Source organism: Rhinolophus ferrumequinum, chromosome 27 (assembly GCF_004115265.2).
Source record: "Rhinolophus ferrumequinum isolate MPI-CBG mRhiFer1 chromosome 27, mRhiFer1_v1.p, whole genome shotgun sequence".
NCBI classification, from domain to species: domain Eukaryota; kingdom Metazoa; phylum Chordata; class Mammalia; order Chiroptera; family Rhinolophidae; genus Rhinolophus; species Rhinolophus ferrumequinum.
In genome coordinates this window covers 12,422,011-12,446,282 of record NC_046310.1, presented here as the reverse complement: position 1 = coordinate 12,446,282, position 24,272 = coordinate 12,422,011, and the positions used below count along the sequence as shown (strand labels likewise).

Genomic DNA, 24,272 nt, shown 5'->3' with positions numbered 1-24,272 from the left:
GAGAGCTCATGCTCTAACCAACTGAGCCATCCAGACACCCCTGCAGGCTCTTTTTTAATGGGAGATATTGTTTTTTGTTGTTTTGACCTGGTTTTTCTTTCTTACCCTCTTCTGCAAATTGTTTTTATGGAAGCCTGCACTTGCTCCCTCTCCTAGCATGATTTTGTACACCTATTAGCTCTGTGACAGTCCAGATAATAACATTTTAAAACATCAGCATTACGGTGATATTAAGATTATTACAGAGCCACCAGAAAACTTGACTCAATGTCTGGTCACTAGACTATATTTTTATCCTACTTTCTCCCCTTGATTCACAGCTTCCAATAACACTATGGCTCCAACAAGTTGGCAGAGAGCTGGCAACGTTTTAGCTTCCAGTAACAGTGATGGAAATTGGGCTGGGGGAAGGGTTCCCCTCACTTTCACTCCTTCCTTCAAGCCAAAAGCCCGGCTCCAGGCCCTTCTCCTGTGATCTGAACAACTTTGTGCTCCTGCCCAGGAGCTTGGCTGGCTCACAGTTCCCATCCTACACTTACAACTTTCTAATCCTAATCACTTTATGGTCTTTAAAAGGTTTGTCCTGATTTTCAAGCTTGCTATGTCATTTTAGTTTTCTCTTTCACATTCTGTCATTGCCATGTGGAGGATGGTGTTGAAACAAGACCTGTGGTGCCATGCTGACCAGAAAGGTCCTGCATCCCTCATCTGTATCTGTGTCCAGCATGCTGCCTGATATAGAAGAGGTTTGGATAAATAATTTTCACAAGTTAAGTGCAAGTAAATGTGCATATATGAAACATGTTAATGGAATCCTGAATCACAATAGAAGAGCATTAACACATTCATAAACAATCAGAGTGGCACGTGTTTTATTTGCTTGAATTAAAAATATCCATAATGTCATTGTCAGCCACATGAATGTGACAGTTTCCTATATAATCCATAATGAGATCGAAACACTTATAATTTTAAGAAAACAAGTGAGCTAATAGGTATAAAACACTAAACACAGTGCCTAGCCTATCTCTTCCTGACTTTCTTTGTTCTCTACCTACAATGTATTTTTGGTGACATAATTCTAAGTTTATCTTGAATCAGAAACTGAAGTTAACATGAATGAAAGAAAGCAAATCCATTTAGCCCACATCATTCTCAGAAGTAACCCATCCCAAGAAGCTTCACTGTAGGCGGTGTATACTCTAAGGAAGAATAGTGTATACCCAACCACCTCATGAAGCCACCAGGATATATCTGCTAAGTGTACTATATTAACATCACAAAGAGAGGAATAACAATCCCCAGGAAATCTCACAGAGAGAGAGAGAGAGAGAGAGAGAGAGAGAGAGAGAGAGAGAGAGAGAGAGAGAGAAAGAAAGAAAAAAAGGTTAAAGAATTAAAATTCTTCAGAGGTCTTCAGCACTGATCAGGAGAGAAAATGGTCTTTGATTTTGGAAGAGGCTTCTATTAGGTTGGCACACAAGTAATTGCGGTTTTTGCAATTATTTTTAACCTTTTAAACTGTAATTACTTGTGCACCAACCTAATATTTATTTTACGTTGCATATTCTTGGTATGGAGAAAGTAAAATCATTAGGTTACTGATTTCAAAATAAATAATGCTTAAGAATATCCAAGTACCTTTGATTTAATTATCTGTCCATAACACAACTGCTTTGATTTATAATTTTATCTTCTAGGAAAATAAACACATCAAACGCAATTGTATCATTCTGGTTTGGCTAGAATAACACATAGAATAACACTGTACCATAACAATTGAAACTGTATTTTACAAATAGTAAGTCTCCAGTTACTTCTGGGTAAACTGGTAAGTGTCATTTTAGCTGCAAAGCTGAAAGACAGGTTACTCCAGCCAAGTACAAACATCTCTATTTCTTCTAAAACCTGTACATTCAATAATTTTTTTTGGCACTGCTGCACTAAATCATCAACTCTTTAAATCATTCATTTATAGTTGGAAATGACCTTACTCTCCAGCAATTACTTGATGATTCTGCCATAGCAGCATCATCCCCCTGGAAGGCCCGTTACGACACCGGTTGCTGGGTCTCTCCCTTCCCCATTCCGCCCAGATTCTGTCTGCTTCAGTAGTTCTGGGGCATAGCCCTAGTATTGGCATTTCCAACAGTCTCCCAGAGGATGCAACAGCTGCTAGCTTGAGGGAACACACTTTGAGATCTAATGCTCTGGCTTCTTTCCCTTTTTACTATCCATCCTACAGAGTTAAACTAATCCTCCGCAGAGCAGAAATTCACGTCATAACCGAGGCCTCTCATAGCAAAGCTTTGACTACTTAGCTCAGCATGTAAGTCCCTCTGTTAATTAGATTCCTCATTTATCCTGACCTCGTCTCGTCCAACCTCGCACGCCTTTTCACAGTTCTTGCCACTTCAGTTCTCTCTCTGCTAAAAGGCTCTCCTTACCTATCTGCCAGTACTAGTTTATCAATCCTTACTTACTCATTCATTAATTCAATAAATATTTGCAAAGTACCTATGCTTAGTCACCACGCTTAGTGCTATGGAAAAAACTGAGGTCAAAACCTTCCCTAATTAACCTCTGATCAACTCCAAACACCCCATGACTCTATACCCACTTTAGAAATTAAATTCAACAAGCCAAAACTACTAACCCCCAAAGCATTTCAACCTGGCTTTTTCCAGAAGTAGAAATGGATGTATAGTGAATCCCTATATTCACCTTCCTGGCCCTCTTACAACTTAGAATCCATTTTACAGAGTTCTAAATAAAGTTAGGGGTATAATAAAGATGCTACCATGTATATGTTGACTAGATTTGCAGTCTCCTCCTCCCATGATGCAGGTTTTAAAAAAGTAATTGCTGGTAATTACAAATTGAAGCTTAATATTCTCTCCAGATAGAAGGAAACGAAAATATCTGAGGGCAAGAAATAAGCCTTCCATCTTGGTGTTTCTGGAGTTTAACAGAGCACACAATAGGTGCTCAAAAGCTAGACAAAAGTTTGAAAACTTACTGCCTGTTAAATTTTTCAGATAAAATTTTTACAGATAACATGATAGTAATACATGTTTAATGGTAACATTTTATTCATTCTTTTGAATGAGCTATTTTTTTTACTTCTGAAAGTCCTATGAGGACATTTTAAAATTTGCTTTCACTCATGCTTAGTTAATTTTTGAATAATATTTATTCATATTCTAGTACAAATCTGAATGAAGTCATACAAATTATCCAAAACTAATAACCCCATGGAATAAATGGAATTATTAATGATAAAGGAAGCTTTCACACAGACCCAATTAAGTAATTTTATAATTTTATTAAAGCATGACAGAAGAGTCCATGTAAGTGCAATAAAATTTAATGGAAACTCAGTCTGGTACTAAGTGTAGGCATTATATGCAATGAAAGCATCAATTATAAATAAGAAACAATCTCACCAGAAGAACTCTCTATTTCCTCAGAAATTAGCCAACATATACTTATGATCAAATTTATGCATTTAGAGTTTGCAGATAGCGACGGCAATCCTATGTATTGCTTATACAGTCTGCATTTGAAAAATGAAGTTATTCTTTAATTAGCCATTTCTAAGCCAACGTTAACGGTTGTTTGAGAATGAGGCTCATTACATGATTCCATAACTGTACTTTGTAATAACTAACATTAGCACACAGCTGTATAAACATATTTACCATGGCATAGTTTTCTACCACAGGTGTATAGTTTCCATTCTGAGCATTACTAATGTGTATCTCAGACTAGCTTGATTTAGTATTAACACTGAAGGGGAGAAATAGTTTTGAAATTATTTAACGACTTGTAAAATAAAATGTTAACCCAACAGAACACTTAATATGTCATAATCCATCTTAGTTTTGCATTTTTATGCTCCAACTTGCTCCTAAAAGGGTTTATGACAGCTTAATTCTTTTTTTATTTTAAGATATATTAATATTAAAATATTTATCTAAAAAGCCAATAAAATTAGTCTCCGAATAAATTATCTGACTTGCATTTACCAGCAAGCATCACATGCAGCATGAGAATATTTTGTTTTTCTAGTAACACCATAAAATATAGTTTACAAAGGTAAAATATTGCAATAATATAATCAAGTGACTAGAAATCACTTTAATAGGCAAAATACAAGTCCCTAAATAAGCTAAATTATCCTTTCTAAATTTAATGTAAAGTATATTAAGAGAAAATGTTTCAGAAATGAACTTTTAGCCTTTTGAAGATCAAGAATGGTAATGTGTTCAATGACACTGAAAAAGTCTATAAATATGTTGGTATATAAGCAGCATCTTTTGTACACTTCAGAACAAATGGCTTAGTAATGACTTATCATGATGTAATAGACCTTAGGCTGATGATGACTAAAGAGCAGAGGTTTAGGAAACTCACAAACATATTTCCATCTACCCAGTAATTCAGACTTCCATCTTGGAGATTACTTTTTAGTTTTGGAAAAATAACATAGATTAAAAGCCTCACATTGAGAGGCAATCAAATGATGTTCAAGCGATTGCTACAGATATCTAAGCCTTTACATAAAGGACATGAGAATTTTTTCAGCTATTGTCCCACACCTATGAGCGTCACCCTTCCTGACTAGGGAAAGGAACAAGCAGACGACTTTTCGTTTCTATAAAAGGGATCTGAATTGTAGGAGTACACAGCACATATGCTGGGTTTTATTTGATCTGAACATAATCACTGAAGCAGAGAGGATACTAATGTATTTAAGCACAAATTCGATGTTTATTCACTTTACTATAGCTTTCGGAGCGACTGCCCAAACTCGAGTCTTCTAAGGATAGGCGAGCTCTCCTCCAGCCTCTGAGCAAACACCTCCGAGCCTGGGAATCTTTGGTATCTGATAAGTCAAGGATTTAGAGTAATAATGTTCAGTATATTTGGAAGGTCATGTCAAATATCTCTGGTATCTTCTAATTTTACCTTGCAATTTCAGAGATTACGATTACATGACACCTAAAATTTCTAAACAGTGATCACAAAGGCAGCTTAAACAACGTGAGCTCTTTAAAAACAGTTTGTAGAGCTTCTGGCTTTCTCACTCATCCTAAAGGGGAAAACACAACAACTTAAACAATTTCTTATCGTAAAACATGTGTTCCAAATTCTTCCCATTACTATGTTAGTAGATACATTAAATATATAACTTCACATTTTAATATTTACTTTATACAATGAATGCTTGTGTAGATATATGGAAGTATTTACTCTTTTCTTTGCTCAAATTGTTTCTTGCATCTGGGTTCAATTTTCCTCTAGTTGAAGCATATGCTTTTGTAGCTCTTTCTGCAAAAATCTATGAATAGTGTACATCCTTAGTCTCTGTAGGTCCCAAAATGTCTTCTTTTCACTCTTACTCTTAAATTATTTCCCTCTGTACTTTGAAGATATTACTCCCCAGCCTTCTGGCATCTGTTAAGAAGTCTGCTGTCAGTCTTAATTTTCATTCTTGGTAGGAAACCTATCTTTTGTCTCTAGTTGCTGTTAATACCTTTTCTTTTAAGATGCCTATTCCATGCCTTTTCCTGGCTCTTCACACCTCTGACAAATTCTTCTCTATCCTCACGTTAGACTACTGACCTGGGTTTCCATTTCACAAAGAATACACAAGCTGCCAGAAGAGAAGTCCCACAAATGCTCACCATCACAGTTACTCACCCACCAGCATCTGCAGGCAGGTAAGTTTTCTGCCACCTTGCCTGTTTCTAGAAATAATTTGTTCTCATTTCTAAGGCTAACTCCTACACTTGTGCATTAGATGCCATTCCCTCTCACCTACTACAGAATACTGTCTATTCTCATCTTCTCATAAAATTTTCCCCCTCTACTGGATCACTCCTAGTAGTTTACAAATATGCTCTTATTTTAAAAAAAAACAACAAAACAAATATAAAATCTGTCTTGGTCCGACACCTCCTTTGAACTACTGCCTAGATTTCCAGACAAAGCACCTAAGTTTAGCTCCCACTCATCACTCCGTTCATGTAATATTAGCTGAGATTACAGTTGATTTATAGTGAGATCATAGTTAATTTAATTGGGATCATAAGTAATCAATTGAGATCACAGTTCACTATTTTCATATTGATCTATTTTTAATTTTTCAGGTGACTTATTATCCTGCATTAAAAGTATGTTCCAGAAGGAACCACGATTTCAGTATACGAATGGATACATAAACTATGGTACATGAAGACAACGGAAAATTATTCAGAGCTAAAAAGAAATGAGCTATCAGGCCATGAGGAGACATGGAGGAACCTTAAATGCATATGACTAAGTTAAAGAAGCTAATCTCAAAAGGCTACATACTGTACAGTTCCAACTATACAACATTTTGGAAAAGGCGAACTATGAAAACAGTAAAAAGTTCAGTGGTTGCCAGGGACCAAGGGGTGAGGGAAGACGAATAGATGAAGCACACAGGTGTTTTTAGGGCAGTGAATATACTCTGTGTGATATTACAACGATAAATAAATGTCACTATACAGTTGTCCAAATCCACAGAATGTACACCACCAAGGGAGAACCCTGATGTCAACTATGGACTTGGGGTGGTGACGCCATGTCAATGGAGGGACGATTGTAACAAATGTCCCACTCTGGTGGGGGTGCTGACAGTCGGGAAGGCTGTGTGTGCGGGGGCGGGGGGAATGGGAGAACTCTCCACACCTTCTCAACTTTTTTGAAGTATGTTCTGGATTATTTTGGTTGTTGCTGTTTTGATTTAAAGCATCACTACGGCCAAGCTTCAGCCTTTCGGACTAAACAGTTATATACCATCCAGTTTGCAAATTTGTTGAGGGACATTAATTTTCCACATTCTGATGAACTTATCACTCAGTAGGATCTCCAACAGAAGAAAGAAAACGGAAGCACTGAAAACCAACAAATTAAGGTTGCAGTGAAGTCAAAACTACTCACCAACTATATTTTCTCATCTACTGATACAGACAATCCAAATTAACTGTATCACGTGAGTTTATATTTATAACATAAATAATGCTTCACATATATTACCTCATTTAATGCTCATTTACATGAAGAGGCAAATACTATGATTATTGTCATTTTATCAACAAGAAAACAAAGGCTTACAAAAGTTATCCCAAGTTACACAATGAGAAAGCAGCCAAATTGACATTTAAACCTAGGCAGTCTGAATCCAAAGCCCAAACTCTTAACCACTGTACCAATTTCAATTCTAAGGGTTAATATTTATAAGGAAATGTGCACTATCCAACCCGGAAACCTGTTAAGATTTTAAGAACTAAACTACCTGAATACAACTTGCTTTAATTAATCTTACTAATTTACCTGATTATACAGTATATATTATACCTTTTTTAAACTTTATAGTAAAATTATTTGAACTCTTGAAGCCAGAAACGTTTTGGGGGTGTTTAAAACATTTCATTATTTTTGGAAGAACTGGATTATGTTAACAGATAGCTCTATATAGGACTACTTAAGATTAAATTTCCTCTCGCTCTAGTTCAATTATCTCATTCCTTTACACGAGACAATGTAAAATAAGACCCTCACCCTTTGCAGTGAGGACACAATTACAATAAAGATCTTATTCTGACTACCTGATGAACATAAAAGTTGGGATTCAATACCCATAAATACTCTGAATCACTCATTTCCTTACTCTTAACCAGTTCACCACCTTGGAAATCACAGATGAAAATTCAACTAAGAGGACATGTTCTATTTTTCTTAGGCAGATACTGAAAGCAAGTGACTTTTAAGACTGTTTTAAACATCCTCTTAGCATTAGAATCTGAGAGTCTGTTTTCTTGATTCCCACCCTCCCACCCCCATCCCAGCTCCTTAAAATCAACAGGTTGAAAATTGCAGGAGACAGCACATTGACATGGAAAGATTGTATTAAACATAATTTCTGTGAACTTTGGTGTTCTCAGGGCCTTGTAGGAATCGACTGAAGAAAGTAAACTAGTATATTCATAGAAAGTGTTATTTCAAACAGAAGCTGCTTAAAAAGGTATTTGCAATTTATTTTCTAAAAAGATATTTAAATCCTTTCTCCCGAAACAGTAAAGATTAAATATCACAAAAGTTAATCTAACTTAAGTTAGTTGGGCGCTTAGATAAACCAGATCAGTACACTAAGTAGATCATTTAATTTAAACTAGTCAAAAAGCTGCGCTCAGATATACAGATATAAGGGAATGAAAGTCATGTAATATAACCAAACCCTGAATGCAACCTCAAACACTATCTATTAAAAATGGAAACAATACCTTCTCTGCTAACCACAGTGAGCTGTTATGTAGGTCATATGAGATGTTGCATTTGAAAATGTTTTAAACCACAAGGCATTTCTTTAATTGAAAAAAATTATTCTTGTTATTATGAAACTAAAAATTCAGCAGGAAGGATTTCAAGAGTTATAAATTATCTACGAATTTTCCATTTGTTTTTCAACAGAATCACTTTTTAAAGAACACTGTATGCCACATAAAAACAAAGTTGATACTTTAATAATTGTGTTTCTTTTCCCAACAGCCTACTCTATGACTTCAGTGTTTAAAGAAAATAATTGTCCTGACCACCTCTGAAAAAAACATTGATACTGGCTTAAAATTTTATAATACATCAGCTAGCACAGACTTTTTCCATTCAAAACAATGTTTATATCCCCGTAGTAAAATTTCTTCCATATACTCTAAGCTATAACCCCCGAGAAAGTGACCAGAACTTTACAAATAAAAGGATTTAATCAGAAAGCTTATGATTTTTCTCAAAGAACATGGCTAGTGAAATTCAGATGGCAGCAATTCATCTGCAAGAGATCAAGACACAAAGCAGAAGGAAAAAAAATGACAGGAAAAATGTACTACTAACTGTGAAGATTTAAGACTTAGATGGAAGAAGACACATTCTTAGGATTCAGATTAGATACAGAATTTTTTTTTTGGAAAGTAAATCCAAAATGAACATACTCATGTTTTTAAGGCATGTGTAAGTTAACAAAGACATCAAGTACTTTAGCCTCTGAAAATATAGAAAAGTAAATGTAACAAAACTGGTACGTATTTTAATAATATAAAACACTCAAATGAAAGTGAAAGCTATAGATGTTGAGAAATGTTTCCCTGAGGGAATGGAGCCTACCTCATTATTTCTGGATTTAACCAGAACTATTAAGTGCAAAATTAAATTATTCACGACAGGTTCATTGAACCGCCTCCTACAAAGTTCAACAAAGCATCCTAGAAATATAGAACAACTCCCCATAAGTTTAACTGACAAATGTGCTTTAAAAAAAATATGAAACTAGATGCGAACGGTATTTTAATTATATTTTTAAAAATTACATCATCCTCATTTTTAAACAACTTTATGGAAGTATAACTTATAAAATGTACAGATTTTAAGCATACAGTTCAACGAGTTTTGACAAATGGATAGATACATCCATGTAACCACTATCCCAAACTATATAATATTTCCAGCACCATAGAAGGTTTTCTTGGACCCCTTTGCAGCCAGTTTCCCCACAGTACTCTACGTCAGGTAACCAGTGATCTAATGTCTATACTCACAGATTACTATTGTGTGTTCTAGAACTTTGTAAATGGAACCATATGATATGTACTCTTTTGTTTTATATCTCTTTTATTCAACATGTCTGTGAGATTCATCCATACTGTTGCGTATATCAGTCTTTTGTTCATTTTTATTGAGGGGGAGTGTGGATTCCCTGGGATGACTACACCACAATTTGTTTATCCATTCCCCTAAATAGACATTTAGGTTGTTTCCAGGTTTTTTATATTATAAATAAAGCTGCTATGAACATTCATGAACAAGTCATTTTGTGGGCACATGTTTCCATTTCTTTGGGGTAAGTATGTAGGTATGGAATTGCTGGGAATAAGGTATATTTATGTTTACCATGATACTGCCTGTTTTGTGAGTAGTTACGCCATTTTACACTCTCATTAGAAACGTTCCCCTTCTTCTGCTTTCTCTTCAACACTTGTTATACTCAGTCTTTTAAATTTTAGCCATTCTGGTGGTTGTAAGTGGTATCTCATTGTGGTTTTTAAATAATTGAAGTGTCTTTTCAAGTCTGCCCATTTAAAAAAATTGTTTGTCTTATGATTACAAGTTCTTTAAATATTCTAGATACAAGCCCTTTGTCAGACATTACAAATATTTTGTCTTACTTTGTGCCTTGCTTTTTCATTTTTTTAAATGGTAGTTTTTGAAGAGAAATGTGTAATTATCTTGACGTCCAATTTATCAAAATGTTTTATCTTATGACTAGTGCTTTCTTTGTCCTAAGAAATTGCTATGATCTGAATATGTCCTCTCAAAAATGTTAAGATTATGGTAGATCCTACTGTCCAAGATAATATTAGGGGGTGGGGCCGTTGGGAGGTGAAAGGTCATGTGGGCGGAGGCCTCATGAATGGGATGAGCGCTCTTATAAAACAGGCTCCAGAGCCCTAGTTTCTTCTTCCAGGTGAGGACACATGAGACCTGTGATCTTGCTTGCATCCTGATCCTCGACTTCCAGCTTCCAGAACTGTAATAAAATCTGTTGTTTGTAAGCCACCCAGTCAGTGATATTTTGTTACAGCAGCTGAACAGACCAAGAAATCTTTGCCTAGCCTAAGGTCACGAAGATCTTCGATTTTCTTCTGAAAATTTTGGTTTTAGGTTTTACAATAGTTAGGTCCATGATCTATTTTTAGATAATTTTTGTATTTGCTGTCAAGGTTATTTCCTCCTCTCTTCTAAGTGATCCAGTTAACCCAGCATCTTATATTGAAAACTCTAACCTTTCTCCATTTAATGGCCTGGGCATCTTTACTGAAAAGGCAATTGGCCAGATATGTGTGGGCCTACTTTTGGATTCTTAATTTGTTCCATTTATCTATTTGCCTATAAATCATGTTGTTTTAAAGGGTAAATGGTACATTATTTCCTCGGTCTTGGTGTAAGGTGTCAGAACGAGGGCAACTGCTGATGCTGATGTAGACCCAGCATCCCTTCACAAAGGAATGGTAATTCATAGGTTGAGAAAAATGGCAAAAGTTTGTATTCAGTATTCTTTAAAAATGATCAGTTATTTTTAAACAATAGATATAAGCCAAGTTAACACTGAAATGTGTTGAACTAGTTTCCTAAGTTGACCGTTCTTTAGTTAACTACTTGGAATGAGTACAGAGGAAAAACAAAAAAGCACCAAGGGGGATAGGCCTATAAAAGTGGTGAATAAGTCTTTCAGAATTTCCTGATATGCTCCAGCTGGCTTTCTGGATGATGTCTCCTTAGGCTCGTCCCTGGTCATTTGTTCCCAACCATAACCACCCAGCCCTGGCATCCTAGGTCAGCCATTTGCATGTCACAATCACGAGTTATGAGTTCACTCCTTTACAGAAAAAAGGGAGACCATCCTTTAAATATTGATATTCTTCTATTATTTTTAGGCAACCTTGTTCCTTCCCAGGAAGGAAGGAAGAAGAAAGAAGAAACGTATCCCTACTCAGGTGCTTATTTTTCTACCTGTGTCCTTAATCTTTGGGTCAAACCAGTGTCTTAGGTAGTGCTTCTGAATCTCAGGAATTTCTCTGGAATCCTCAGAAATTCTCAGTATCATAAGTCATTCTGTATTTTTCATTGTTTAAGATTTTAAATAATGAGTGACAATAATTATATATGCAGTGAATAATTGCTTCATGATAAGGTTATACTAAAAGTTTCAGAGGTTTTTCTATAACACAAGATATTTATGAATAAAGACATGGCTTATTATTATTAACAACCAATAAAATATATTGTGACAAGATTTTATTTCAATAACATCTAAAAATGATCTGTACCTGATGTAGACATCGAATAATAGAAAACATTAAGTGAACATTAACCTAGTGTTCAATAGAAATCATTTTAAAATCAATTAATATTTGAGATATTAGTCACCATTTTTAAATGAAATTTTAAAACACACAAAACAGTGAGAGTCTTTTATCTTTGATTCATGACAAATAGTCTAGTATAGAAAAACTTCTTTTATTTTTGCATAGATGGTATGATCTTCAAGTTGGGCATTTGGGTACACTTTGCTTCATTTAAGCTCATTTCCTTTTTTAACAATAAAGTTATTTGTCTCCGTGCTCTGACTTTGGTTTTGTTATTCAAGTCAATATTGCTTTGCTAATTGAGATTATATAGATCAGTTTCTGATTTCACTATTCCATAGCCACATTCACATCTTCTCTTTGCATTTGTACTTTTAAAGAATTTACAAATAATTATAGCCTATGGCAGATATCAAACACTGGAAACCACCGGTGAACATTATTAGGTATTTCAGTAATGCAACATTTGGAACTCTTAGCAAGGTTAGTAGCATTACACAGAATCCATGTCCAAATTGTCAATTTAAGAATTTATTTTGCCGTCAAAACTTGTTATTTCTGGGAAAACCACTCACTGGAATCATACAAAGTATACTATGTAAAGAAACTTACTAATACTTATTATCTTTGCAAGAATGACTGTCCTTTAGGGCAAGAGAATACACCCCAATACATGGCAACAGCCACCAGCAAGACTGATTGTGAACCTCTGTCTCCTACAGGCTCCTGTCCAGGCTTCCAGAAATGTCTATCTTAACCTGCAAATCCCTGTGTCAGTTTCCTGCTCTTGCTTTGGACTTGATATCAATGGATTCCTTTGAATCAGCCATCTCTGCCTTGATTACTAAACCTTAATTCTCACAGAAGAAATTATACTACTTTCACAGAAGAATTATAATACTTTCCCTGTTTTCCTGATCTCTCCATCATTTGGGACCTGAAAAAAGGAAGCAAATCCCGCATGAAAACACTTCTGTTGGATATCTTCTTCTCCCTAACCCACTCCTACTCACACTCCATTGATTTCCTGCCATCGAAAGAATTCAAAAAAGCAGAGCTCTCGGCTATGACTGATCTCAAAATGATTTAAACTCATGGAATGAACAAAATTTTCATTACTTTCTTTGTTAAGGTTTCTGCTCTGAAACAGCAAAAGGGAAAAGGTGTAAAAAAAGTTTCTTTCAAGATTGTCAAAAGTGAAAGTTGTCTCTCTTTGAATGTCATGATACATATTGCTGAAGCAAGGTTAAGAAATTTTAAAAAATTATTTTCACCCATTATCCCATGTCTTTAATGTAATAGGTATTTTATTTTTTTTATATTTCTTGTAGCCTTTGCCCCAAACAAGATGTATTTCATGCAGTTGTAATAATATGTGGGTAGGGCTACGAGAAAAATAGTCACATGGGGAAAATGATAAACCAATGAAAAACTTACATTTGAAAGAAAAATAGTATCACAACAGAGATAGCATCCCAACTGCTACTGTTTGCACTCTGTCACCTTTAACGAGAACATCTCTTGAAAAGTGCTTTTTATACAGGAGTCTTTAGGAATTGGGAAAAGCACTTATTGGGGGAAAACAGATTTACCTATCATCAATCAGTTCAACAGACAAGGCAAACAATGTAACCGGCTTTCAAGGGATTAAACATCAATTTATTTACTAGTTTACTTCGATTTTGAGGGTTTTTTCTTCTCTCATTCTTAACTTAAAAATTCTTGTCCTCAGAAAGGATCCCAACATCCTTTCCCAAAATACATCATAATCAGAAATACAAAATCTACATTACTTAAAGTGTAAAATATATTTTTAAATAAGTTAAAATTGAGAAAAAAGTATTTATTTTAAATGTTTCAAGGTTAAAAACAAGTAAAAAATGAAATAAACTAAGAAATATCTTAAAAGTCATTCAAATTGGAAAAAAAACAAAAACCCACAAAAACAACTGAATATAAAGTTACTCCAGATAAGGTTGTCACGAAAACAACATGAAAAGAAACCTTAAAATTTTCATTAATTCTGATGAAAATTAACACTCTCGGTGTTTAGGAAGATTTAGTTACTCTCGCCCTCTTTGTGAGAGAAAATAAGAATTATTTGAACACTTTCTGCTTTGTCTATTATCTTCAATGTGCAGCAGAGTGTATTCTGTTATCTGATTAAAACACCGAAAACTCAAATGTTAAAATTCACTCTCCCATTATGTTGAATGTTCTAATTTCATAAATTTTTATACTGCTCTACCTTCAGCATTCCCTTGTTCTAGGAAAAAAAAATTGACTAAAAGTAGAACTTTTAACTCTTTCCATTCAATAAAAATACCACAGGAAATTTTAATTCTAAAAATTCTTTACTTCTTAAGATTGGCTTGTCCAACCCATGCTATAGCTTGAATTCGTTACTTTTTCAGTTTGCTCAATGTATATGTGTATATATGTCTGTAGGGATTTGCTCCATCTCATTCGTGCCCATGTAGTAGGCAGCCCATATTTCACCTGTGAAGCCTATTATGATTGGCTAGTAGATCTAGAATTCAAACTCACTAGAAGGCCTTTCCCTCTAAAAGGCCCTTCCCATTGCAGCACAGCTATCACTTTGAAGTGAATGGAGGGAACTCAAACAGGGCCATGTTGTAACTATTTAGGGTAACTCTATAAAGCTCAACTATCTCCTAGAAACGGTCTTAAATGAAGGGGTATGAAATGCCAACTTGCTCCTAACATTCAAGCAAATCCACCCAAAATGGTGAGCTCCGTAAAGTTTCACAGTCATTATTTCAGGGATCTGTAGACGAGGAGCCAGGAGAGTCCCAATCTGAACCCATGATGGGTGACTCAGATTGGTGACTTAAATAGTCCAGTGGTAATGGGTCAGCAGTGTCACCTCTCTGCTATTATGATCTCCAACCCCAGTTCAACCTGCCAACTTAGGCCAAAAGCTCTTTTTCCATTTGTAAAGATATCATTATTCTGAACACAAAAATATTTAAAAACAAAAAACCCAACAAACCAAACAAAAAAACCCAATGTGATATTTATAAATAGTAAAGCAAAAGAAACCATAAACCAAATGAAAAGGCATCCTATTGGATGGGAGAAAATATTTGCAAGTCATGTATCTGATAAGAGGCTAATGTCCAAAATATATAAAGAACTCACACAACTCAACAGCAAAAAAGCCAAACAATCTGATTGAAAAATGGCTGAGCATCTGATTTTTCCAAAGACACACAGATGGCCAACAGGTACCAGAAAAGATGCTCTGCATCATTAATCATCAGGGAAATGCAAATCAAAACCACAGTGAGGTATTGCAATTGTTGGACTGGCTATTATTAAAAAGACTAGAAATAACAAGTATTGGTAGGGATGTGGATAAAAGGGAACCCTTGTGGACTGTCGGTGGGATTGTAAATTGGTGCAGCCACTATGGAAAACTGTAATGCAGGTGTCTCAAAACAATTAAAAGTAGATCACCATATAAACCAGCAATTCCACTTCTGGGTGTTTATCCAAAGAAAATGAAAACATTGACCAAAAAAGATATGCACTCCCATGTTCATTGCAGCATTAGTCACAATAGCTAAGACACGGAAACAACCTAAGTGTCCATTGATGGATGAATGGATAGAGAAGTTGTGAGGGTGTGTGTGTGTGTGTGTGTGTGTGTGTGTGTGTGTGTGTGTATTATTCAGCCATAAAAAAAAATGAAATCTTGCCATTTGTGACAACATGGATGGACTGCAAGTGTATTATGCTAAGTGAAATAAGTCAGATAGAGAAAGACAAATCCCATATGACATCTGTTGTAGGTGGAATCTAAAAAATAAATAAACCAAGTTCATAGGTACAGAGAACAGACTGGTGGTTGCCAGAGGCAGGAAGTGGGTAATGGGGAAAATTTTGTTTTGTTTTTTTAATTTAAATAAATTGAATAAATAACTAACTAAATAAGACAAGATTAAATTTAAAAAACAATATGATATTTATAAATAATTACCAAGTTCAGAAAACTATTATGCCTGAAACTAACAAATATTTTGAACTATGACTTTAAGAGTATTGGGAGTAGAAAATACCTTGACAAGTTTCTTTTCATTTCAACTGCCTGAGAAATGTCCAGATGCTCTGGCTATGATCAGAAGAACAGCCAATCCGAAGGATGACAAGCAGCCAGGAAAATAAGGGCTTGGAGTTCAGGTATTCAAACAAATATTTCAAAAATGTGCCTGTGTTTAAGCAACATTTTAAGGTATAAGAGGGTAACACACAGCAGCTTTCAGTTTCCAGTTTCCCATTAACCTGACACCAGGGAAGAAACCTGATAACATGGAATCTCTGATACTGATCCTGCAGCTTCTTTGACCATGTCTTCCCACTCCAAATCCTTTATAGCTGGCTTTTAAAAATATCCCAACCACACACTTTGCGTTTATGGATAGTTGTACATTTGGCAATAAACTGGCCCTTCCCAGAAATGTCTGCAGTTTACCGTGCCAGTGCCCAGAGAATTCTGCGAGATGCTTTCCATTGAACTGTAAATTCCCAGAAAGAATCATTTCGAACAAGTAATCCTCTGCCTTTAGGTAAACCAGATTAACTCCAACTGATCTCTCTGGAAACTCTTTCCGTAAACATGATGTTTCAGATGACTTGTAGCTATTTTCAACTCCCTTTTGGCAAAGGATTTTTCTTTCTAGGCTTTCTAGGTCAAATGATTGGCCTTATGTAAGCAAAGTTTGCCTTGAGTCAATCTGCTTCAAAGGAGACGCAACATAAGATGGTCTCTGAAAGCAGTTCTGACATCAAAGGACACTCCAACTTCCTATACCTTTGGAATTGACAGGGTTAGTCTGTGCAAGCAACAACTTCAAAGCGCTGGCCCCCAGCCAGCCACAGTGGGGCTCAGTGGCCTGCCATACTAAGTTAATCCTCCTTGCGGAAGAAATGCAGGTATTATTTACTGGAAAGAGCTAAATGTTGTCTTCATACAGTCAGTGGACCTTTGTCTGAAAATCAGTTTGGGTGCTTTGTTGACATTTTCAGAGTCATTTTAAAGCATGCAGTAGGTGCTTAATAAACATTGTTGCATGCACAAATATGCGAATCTGATAGCACATAAAACAAGTGCAAACCATCAGCTGCCCCTGTCATCAGGAATGTCACCTAATAAACCTCAGGACATTGCTCTGCTTCCTGCCTCTGGTGTCCTCTCGGCACTCATGGTTCGGATGTCCCACAGCCCACCTCTCTTTGCTCTCACTGCCATGGCATCAGAAAAATGTAGAGGAGAAACATGAAAGGAATTTGAGCATTGGCTCCCTTATCTGTGTTGGAGAGGTATCCCCGAAAGGTTTTCTCCTCACCCCCTTCTGTCGTTATAGTTATTAATATCTGCCCTCAATTTGTTTTTTCAAAAGACAGTTATCTTACACCATCCGGCAGTAGAATCGAAACTTTTTTCTTCTACCCCTCATAAGCAAAGTAATCTTGAGCACATACCCCCAATTTGGAATATAAATTAGAGAAATATACTTTTATATCAATTAGGTAAATTTGAACACACACAAATTAGAAATGCTATAAGGACAGACGAAGTAAAAAACATATTATTCTATTTTATTTATTAATGGTTCAAAAATTGTTTCACTAAAACATTATTTTATTTATTTATACTTTCATATAATGAGAATAGTGTTATTACGCACGCTTTAAAAAAAAATCTTGATTTAACCCTTTGTGATAAAGTGATCTGCAAGTCTGGTTCTAACTTTTTTTTTTTTAATGTACTTTTAAAAACTGTATGTACTTAGTTTTAGTGGCCGTCACACTGGGGAAAAAAACTCTCATAAATGCTATGTACATTCAAATGAAAGAAGCACATCTGTAGCTGCATGTCCAAATCACGCCATTTGCTTTTCAGTCTCACCCTTCAGTTGTTAGAGGTTTGTCTTCATGTACTAGGTGTTAATTAAAAATGTTAAAATGCTATAAGTGATGACTTCAGTTGCTAATACCTCAAGGTACAATGTGCACATAGGGTGAAATCAGTCCAGATACGTATCTAGTAAGTTGACGAACTAGGGTTCAAAGCCAGGACGTACAATTTCAAAGTCATTGCTATAAACCCTTGTTATTTAAAGTGTGATCTATAACCAGCTGCATTTGCTGAGAGCTTGTTAGAAATGCCGGTTCTCAGGCCCCACTGCAGATCTGTTGACTCTGAATCTGCTTTCTAACGAGCTCCCCAGATGATTTGTACGCACATTAAAACCGAGAAGCACTATTCTAAAACGTTTCCATATATAATAAAACCACTTTAATGTCTAGTATCTAAGCACACTGAACGCCTGTCTACAGGCGGGCACTAGAGAATTCAACTTCAAATGGTCTGATATCTAGACAGCCTGAAATGACTTACATTTGAGTCAGAGACACATAACTATCTATTTCTCCAGATTTTGTTTTTACCATGATAGCTCACCAGAGAAATACATACATAGTCTGCCATTAGTTAGGCTTTCTAGGGAAAAACTTCCATAAAATCATGATTTATATGAATATCTTAGCCTCTTATTATTGCACAGCAATGTAAGAAGCAGTCACCCTATTTTCTGCAAAACCACTATGAGCCCCATAAAACATGAACTACTCAAAGGCATGAACCATGTCTTAAGTTATTTTGTATCATTAGGAAATAATATAGTTCCTCAGTACCTAGTAGCAACACAATTAATATTTGCTGAATGGATATGCGGAAGAATGAATACGACTATCATCTGGGCTCCTACTGTGATACACATCGCATCTATTGTTTCATATCCTCACAACAATCCTTAGAAGCAGGAGCTGGAAGCTCAGAGAGGGAAAGTAACTTACCCAACATTACATACCTGACAGGAGACTGGATTTAAATTCAGGTCTGACTTCAAAGCCCATGAGCTAGACCAGTGGTTCTGAAAACAGGTGAATATCAGAATCAAATAACTTTTAACCAATAGATTCCCACTTCTCTAAGTACCCCGTGTGTAATGATTGCTCTGACTCTTAGAGCCATGCTGTTTCACACACTCGTAAAATACTCACAAAATAAACAAACCCCCAAACTGAATACATATAGTAACAAATAATCTGACTATATTATAAATGAGTAACACAACCATACTGAAGGGGGTGGAGAGGAACGAACCCTAATGAACTCCAGCTAACACTATTTTGCCTGAATACTGGAAGACCAAAGAAAAAAAGAACAGTACACAAATATTATATTCGAGTTAGCAAATTAATTTCTCATGGGGGTCTAGCCTAGCAATTCTGAAACTCCTTTCTATCACCGTTTCTCAACCCTGGCACTACTGGCATTTGGGGCCCTATAATTCTTTGTTAGGGGGGACTGTCCTGGGCACTATAGGATATTTAGGACGTCCCTGGCCTCTATTCACTAGATGCCATTAGCAGTCCGCCACCCTGAGCTGTGACAACCTAAGACATCTCCAGACATTGTCAAATGTCCCCAGGGGGACAAAATTGCCTGCAGTTAGAACCACTACTTTCTGTGTACATGAGGCTTGAATTAATCAGTAAATACATTGTGGATAATGAGAGCCATAGTGGAAAAAAGAAGTGACAAATAAGAAAAGGAGGAATGTTAGAAAGAACCCGGTCCTGTTGGATTTGAGTCAGAGGGAAGAACTCAAGGTATTTACTATATACGAAAAGGTCGGACAATTAAGTTCGCAAACTTCCCACCCCGCACTTCCACGGTGGGAAGTTCGCGAATTGAATTGTCTGATCTCGTATATCAATAGAGAGTGAAACAAACCTATACATGTGTTACAGATGTGTTAGTATACACATGTGTAGTTCCGAGCTCTGTCCACTGGAAGGGCTTAGAAACAATGACACCTAAGCAGCAAGGAGCACGTCCAGCACCCAGACCTTGATTTCTAAGTACCAGTCTCCAATAAATGAACCAAGGGCTCCTTGGAACTGCAGGGCTACTGCAGGAAAAATATAAGATGAGCCTGAAAAATCGTGTGAGGTTTCAAAGTACAGAAATGCTAAAAAAAAAAAAAAGTGGGAAGGAGACAAAAGACAATTCAGAGGAGCTCCCAACAGCCACGGGTGGAACAATTAGAGCAATGAAGTAAATGAATAATGGTACTGGATTAAAGCCAGCAGCGTAAAACAAACATTCATGAGGCCATATTGATATAAATAACGGGGGGAGAAGGGACAGTTTTTCTTTACAGTAGTTTTCCAATAATTGAACGTAGAACGAAAGATGGAAATGAGAAACTGGGCAAAGACCACAGTCATAACTGGTGCAGGCCAGAGCCGCTATGATTTGATAAGAAACAGGATATCTGCGTAGTTATCAAAGCATGGATGGCTCTTGACTGCAACAATTATCACTATGGTATTTGCCTAGTGGTGATTTTTGATGAGAAATGGGATATGTTCAAAGTATCTCCCCACAAGATACTTACTAAACACAAAGGGAAAAACAGTCCCTTTAGAGAGTAAAAAACTGAGCAGACAGCTCAACCAAGAGGTCATCATTACCATCACAGTAACAAGACATATTGGAATCAGATACACTGCCCCCCCACCCCGGCCACATATGATGCACCGACTACCCTGTTTCCCTGAAAATAAGACCTAGCCAGACAATCAGCTCTAATGCATCTTTTGGAGCGAAAATTTTATATATATATATATATATATATATATATATATATATATATATATATATATATATAAATAATTATATATATATATAAATAATATTAGTATAAGACCCGGTCTTATAGTAAAATAAGAACTATCACAGATTAAAAGAAACTAGGACGACACGACAATTTAGTGCAATGTGGGATCCTGGGTTAGATTCTGGGCCACAGAAAGGACATAAATAGGAAAATTGGCAAAGTTTAAATAAGGATTGTAGATCAATTAATAGTGTTATAACAGTGTTAGTTTCCTTGTTTTAATAATAGCTCTCACAGTTATGTAAGACAACATGAAGAAAAGCTGGATGAAGGGTCAAGGTGAGCTCTCTGTTAAGAATTCTTAAGGTTTAAAATTATTTCAAACTAAAAAGTTGAAAAGAAAAAAAAAGTCCCTGGGCCCACATGAATGAATAAGAAGTCCAGGGTACAGAGACCTAGGGATTTGTATTTTTAAACAGCCCTAGTGATTCTGATGCAATTACCTAGTAGGTGTTTGGGGACCCTCACTAGCAATCAGGATTTAGGATTTAGAGAAAAGAAGAACAGACCGAAACATTTATCATTTCCTGAGAGTCAACTACAGAACAGGCACTCTATTAGGGGACCAAGATGAGTAACACAGGATGGGTCCTTGTCTTAAAAGAGCTGCCAGCCTAGCAGCTTTCCTTATAATTAGTCTCTGTCATCTTATAAAGTGGGATTGCCCTTCATTTTAGTACAGATGTATTTTGCATTTTGTCTACTTGTAAGCAAATGTAGCACACTGTCAATTTTCCCTGTTTAAGTATAGAATTGTAACACTACACACTGTCCATTTCCAGCACCTGGTATGTATTTCCAATAAACCTTTTGCAAGCACACGGAACAGACCTGTGGCTGCTTATGCCTGTAACTCTTGCATAGTCTGTCTCGACCAATGTATGATCTTTATTTTGGAAAATGTTGAAAAAAGCAATGTTTCTATAAAAAAAACTTTGTGCACGTGTGCACACTTGGTGGTTGTTGCTTTCTTCTTCTTAGCCTTTTACATTATTTTCTTATGATAAATTTTCATGCTTGGAATTACTGGGTCAGAGGGTATGAATATATTTACGGTGCTTAAATTGCATTGTCAAATTGCCCTCGACACCCTATAATGTGACAAATATCAAGCCTTATTATTTAAAAAACCAAAAAGTATTAGTATAAAACACATGAAATTATTCTCCTACCTTATTTTAACTGCCTTTCTAAGTTTCTTTGATATATGGATATATATATATATTATATATAATATATAATATATATACATATCCATATATATTATATATATTATGTATTATATATATATATATCCATATATATATGTTTTCTATATATATCTTTTCTTTGCATGTAACAGACCTTAACATTCTTTCTAAAAAAATTTCTTCGCAAAATTTATTTTGTAGCTTCCCCAAGATTTATTTTTTCAACGTCTACTAATTTCTAAATGTTTATACAGATATGCTGATGTTGAACACCCCCTTAATTGTCCTTCTCATCATTTATTTCCAGTAGGGTTAGCCTGTCATAAGAAGATAAAGAATTCATAAAATTCCATCAGGAAATGCTTTCTTTGTCTTGTCAAATTCCATAGAAAACTAAGTCAGAGAAATGAGAAAAGGCCTAAAAGGAAAACATATATGAAATTTCCAAACTGGAACAAAGGAAACATACCAAGAATATTTTTCTCTATTCATTCATGAAGTTACAAAGAGAAAAATTTAGACTCTTTACACTAACCTGACGAATTTGCAATAATTCTTCTTCCCTTTCTAGACAAAGATACTTTTAAATCTGATGCAGACAACAGAAGAGCCCACCAAACTTTAATTTCCTTCTCCATCTGCCATTGTATTGGAGTTTTTCTAAATATTTGCCATTCCCAGATTACTAAAAATAGAATGAGAAACCGCTCCTTTGCAGTGCAGATAACTAGAATAACCCTCTAGAAGTAAAGAAAAATTCACACGCCTTCAAGAAGGAATTAAATTCTGAGGCTAAATCCTAAAAGATGAGACAAGATCATTGAAAAAGAAAATTATTTTTATTTGTAGTGTACATTTTATTTACAATTATTTTATTCTTGGCTTTCTTGCAACATGAATACATATGGTAAATAGACCATAATGAAAAAAAATTAAGAAAACATGAAACTTCTCTGTGTCGATTTCAGACAAAAATCAAGTAATTCCTTGTGTGTTCATGTAGTGTTTCCTTTAAAGATTTATCAAAATTCCAATTCTATAGAAATGAAAGTATCTGCTGTTTTCTGCATGTTAGTCATTCCAGTCAAATTCTACCTCAAAATTTCCCTTGTTGTTCCAGTCTTGTTAACTTCCCTCTTAAATGTTTTAATTTGATACAATAGTGTTATTTTATGTGTACATGTTGGATACACAAACACACATAAATATACAGGAAGGTACACAATTTTTTAAAATAAGGCTATCTTTTGTGTCCCTTCCTAAATCTAGAATTAACGATTGTCAAAGCAGTATTTTTCCTTTAAACCAAAAGTTAAGGTATAAATGACCTGTAAAAACTTGTAAAGAACAACTGAAAATATTATGTGGCTAATTTTACAGTCTCAAACTATACCTTAATGCCAATAGCTTGTCAATAAATACATTACAGAGCTGCAAATATGGCTTTTACCTCAATACTGTAAAGACAGCTGCAAGAAAGAAAAAAAAATAAAAGCACTTGTCTGAACATTTTGTTCCTTTATTAAAATCCATTGATGTAAACAAATGTTTCTTTATCAACAACTCTAAAGGATATTCACAAATTCTGCTTTAGTGGGATATCGTAGGCCTATCAATTTTCTCAAACAAGTTAAAACCAATTTTCCTATATATATAACACAGCGAGAAATTATTATTTGAGGATGACTATCCACCAAGTTACATGTAGTCTCTCTCCACGCTCAGCTACACTTTCCAAAGAACCATCTTTATTCTTGAGTAGTTCAAAGAGGAAAATGTTGCCCTCTTAAAAACCCAAGTTCTTTCCTGTGATAAATAGCCCACGTCCTGGAAAAGGAATCTACTACCAAGGTCTGGGCACACTGCATTCCCTGGCATGGGAAAGTCATCATAGATGTGATTCTAGTAAATAATGTTCACTCTCTTTCTGATTATAAAAGAAGCACATGCACACTGCAGAATACCTGGACCACACAGAAAAGCACGACCAGTGAAATCACAATCACCCATGAGCCCAATGCCTGATAACCCCTTACCACCTTCACACATGTATTTCCAGTCTTTTCCATAGGCCCATGTTTGTTTCTCTTTTTAAAATATAACTGAGGTTGTGCTCTCTGCATTCTTCCCACTTAATATCATAACAATCACTTTTTCAAGTTAATTTAAATTACATAAATATAAATTACAATGATTGTATAACATTCCACCATGTAAATACCTCATAATTTATTCAAACATTCCCCCTATGGTTGAACATGTAGATTGTTTCTGATTTTTGTTATAATTTTAAAAAATACCTCAGTGAATAACTTTACACATGACTTCTTTGCATATTTATTATTTCGTTAAGACTCCTA

The 24,272-nt window shown here is 35.5% G+C and overlaps 1 protein-coding gene across 9 annotated transcripts in view; it reads right to left on the bottom strand.

Annotated features, from left to right (window-relative positions):
* Positions 1–24,272, bottom strand: part of DISP1 (dispatched RND transporter family member 1) — a 181,883-nt gene that overhangs the window by 78,924 nt on the left and 78,687 nt on the right. For 7 of the 9 annotated variants that reach the window (XM_033099537.1, XM_033099534.1, XM_033099530.1 and 4 more), the window contains one exon: positions 18,845–18,907. The exons of the other annotated variants lie outside the window; for them this stretch is intronic. In XM_033099537.1, coding sequence (XP_032955428.1) covers positions 18,845–18,890 — 46 coding nt within the window. In that variant the 5' untranslated portion in view covers positions 18,891–18,907. The remainder of the gene's footprint in view (positions 1–18,844; positions 18,908–24,272) is intronic. 9 annotated transcript variants of the gene reach the window in all.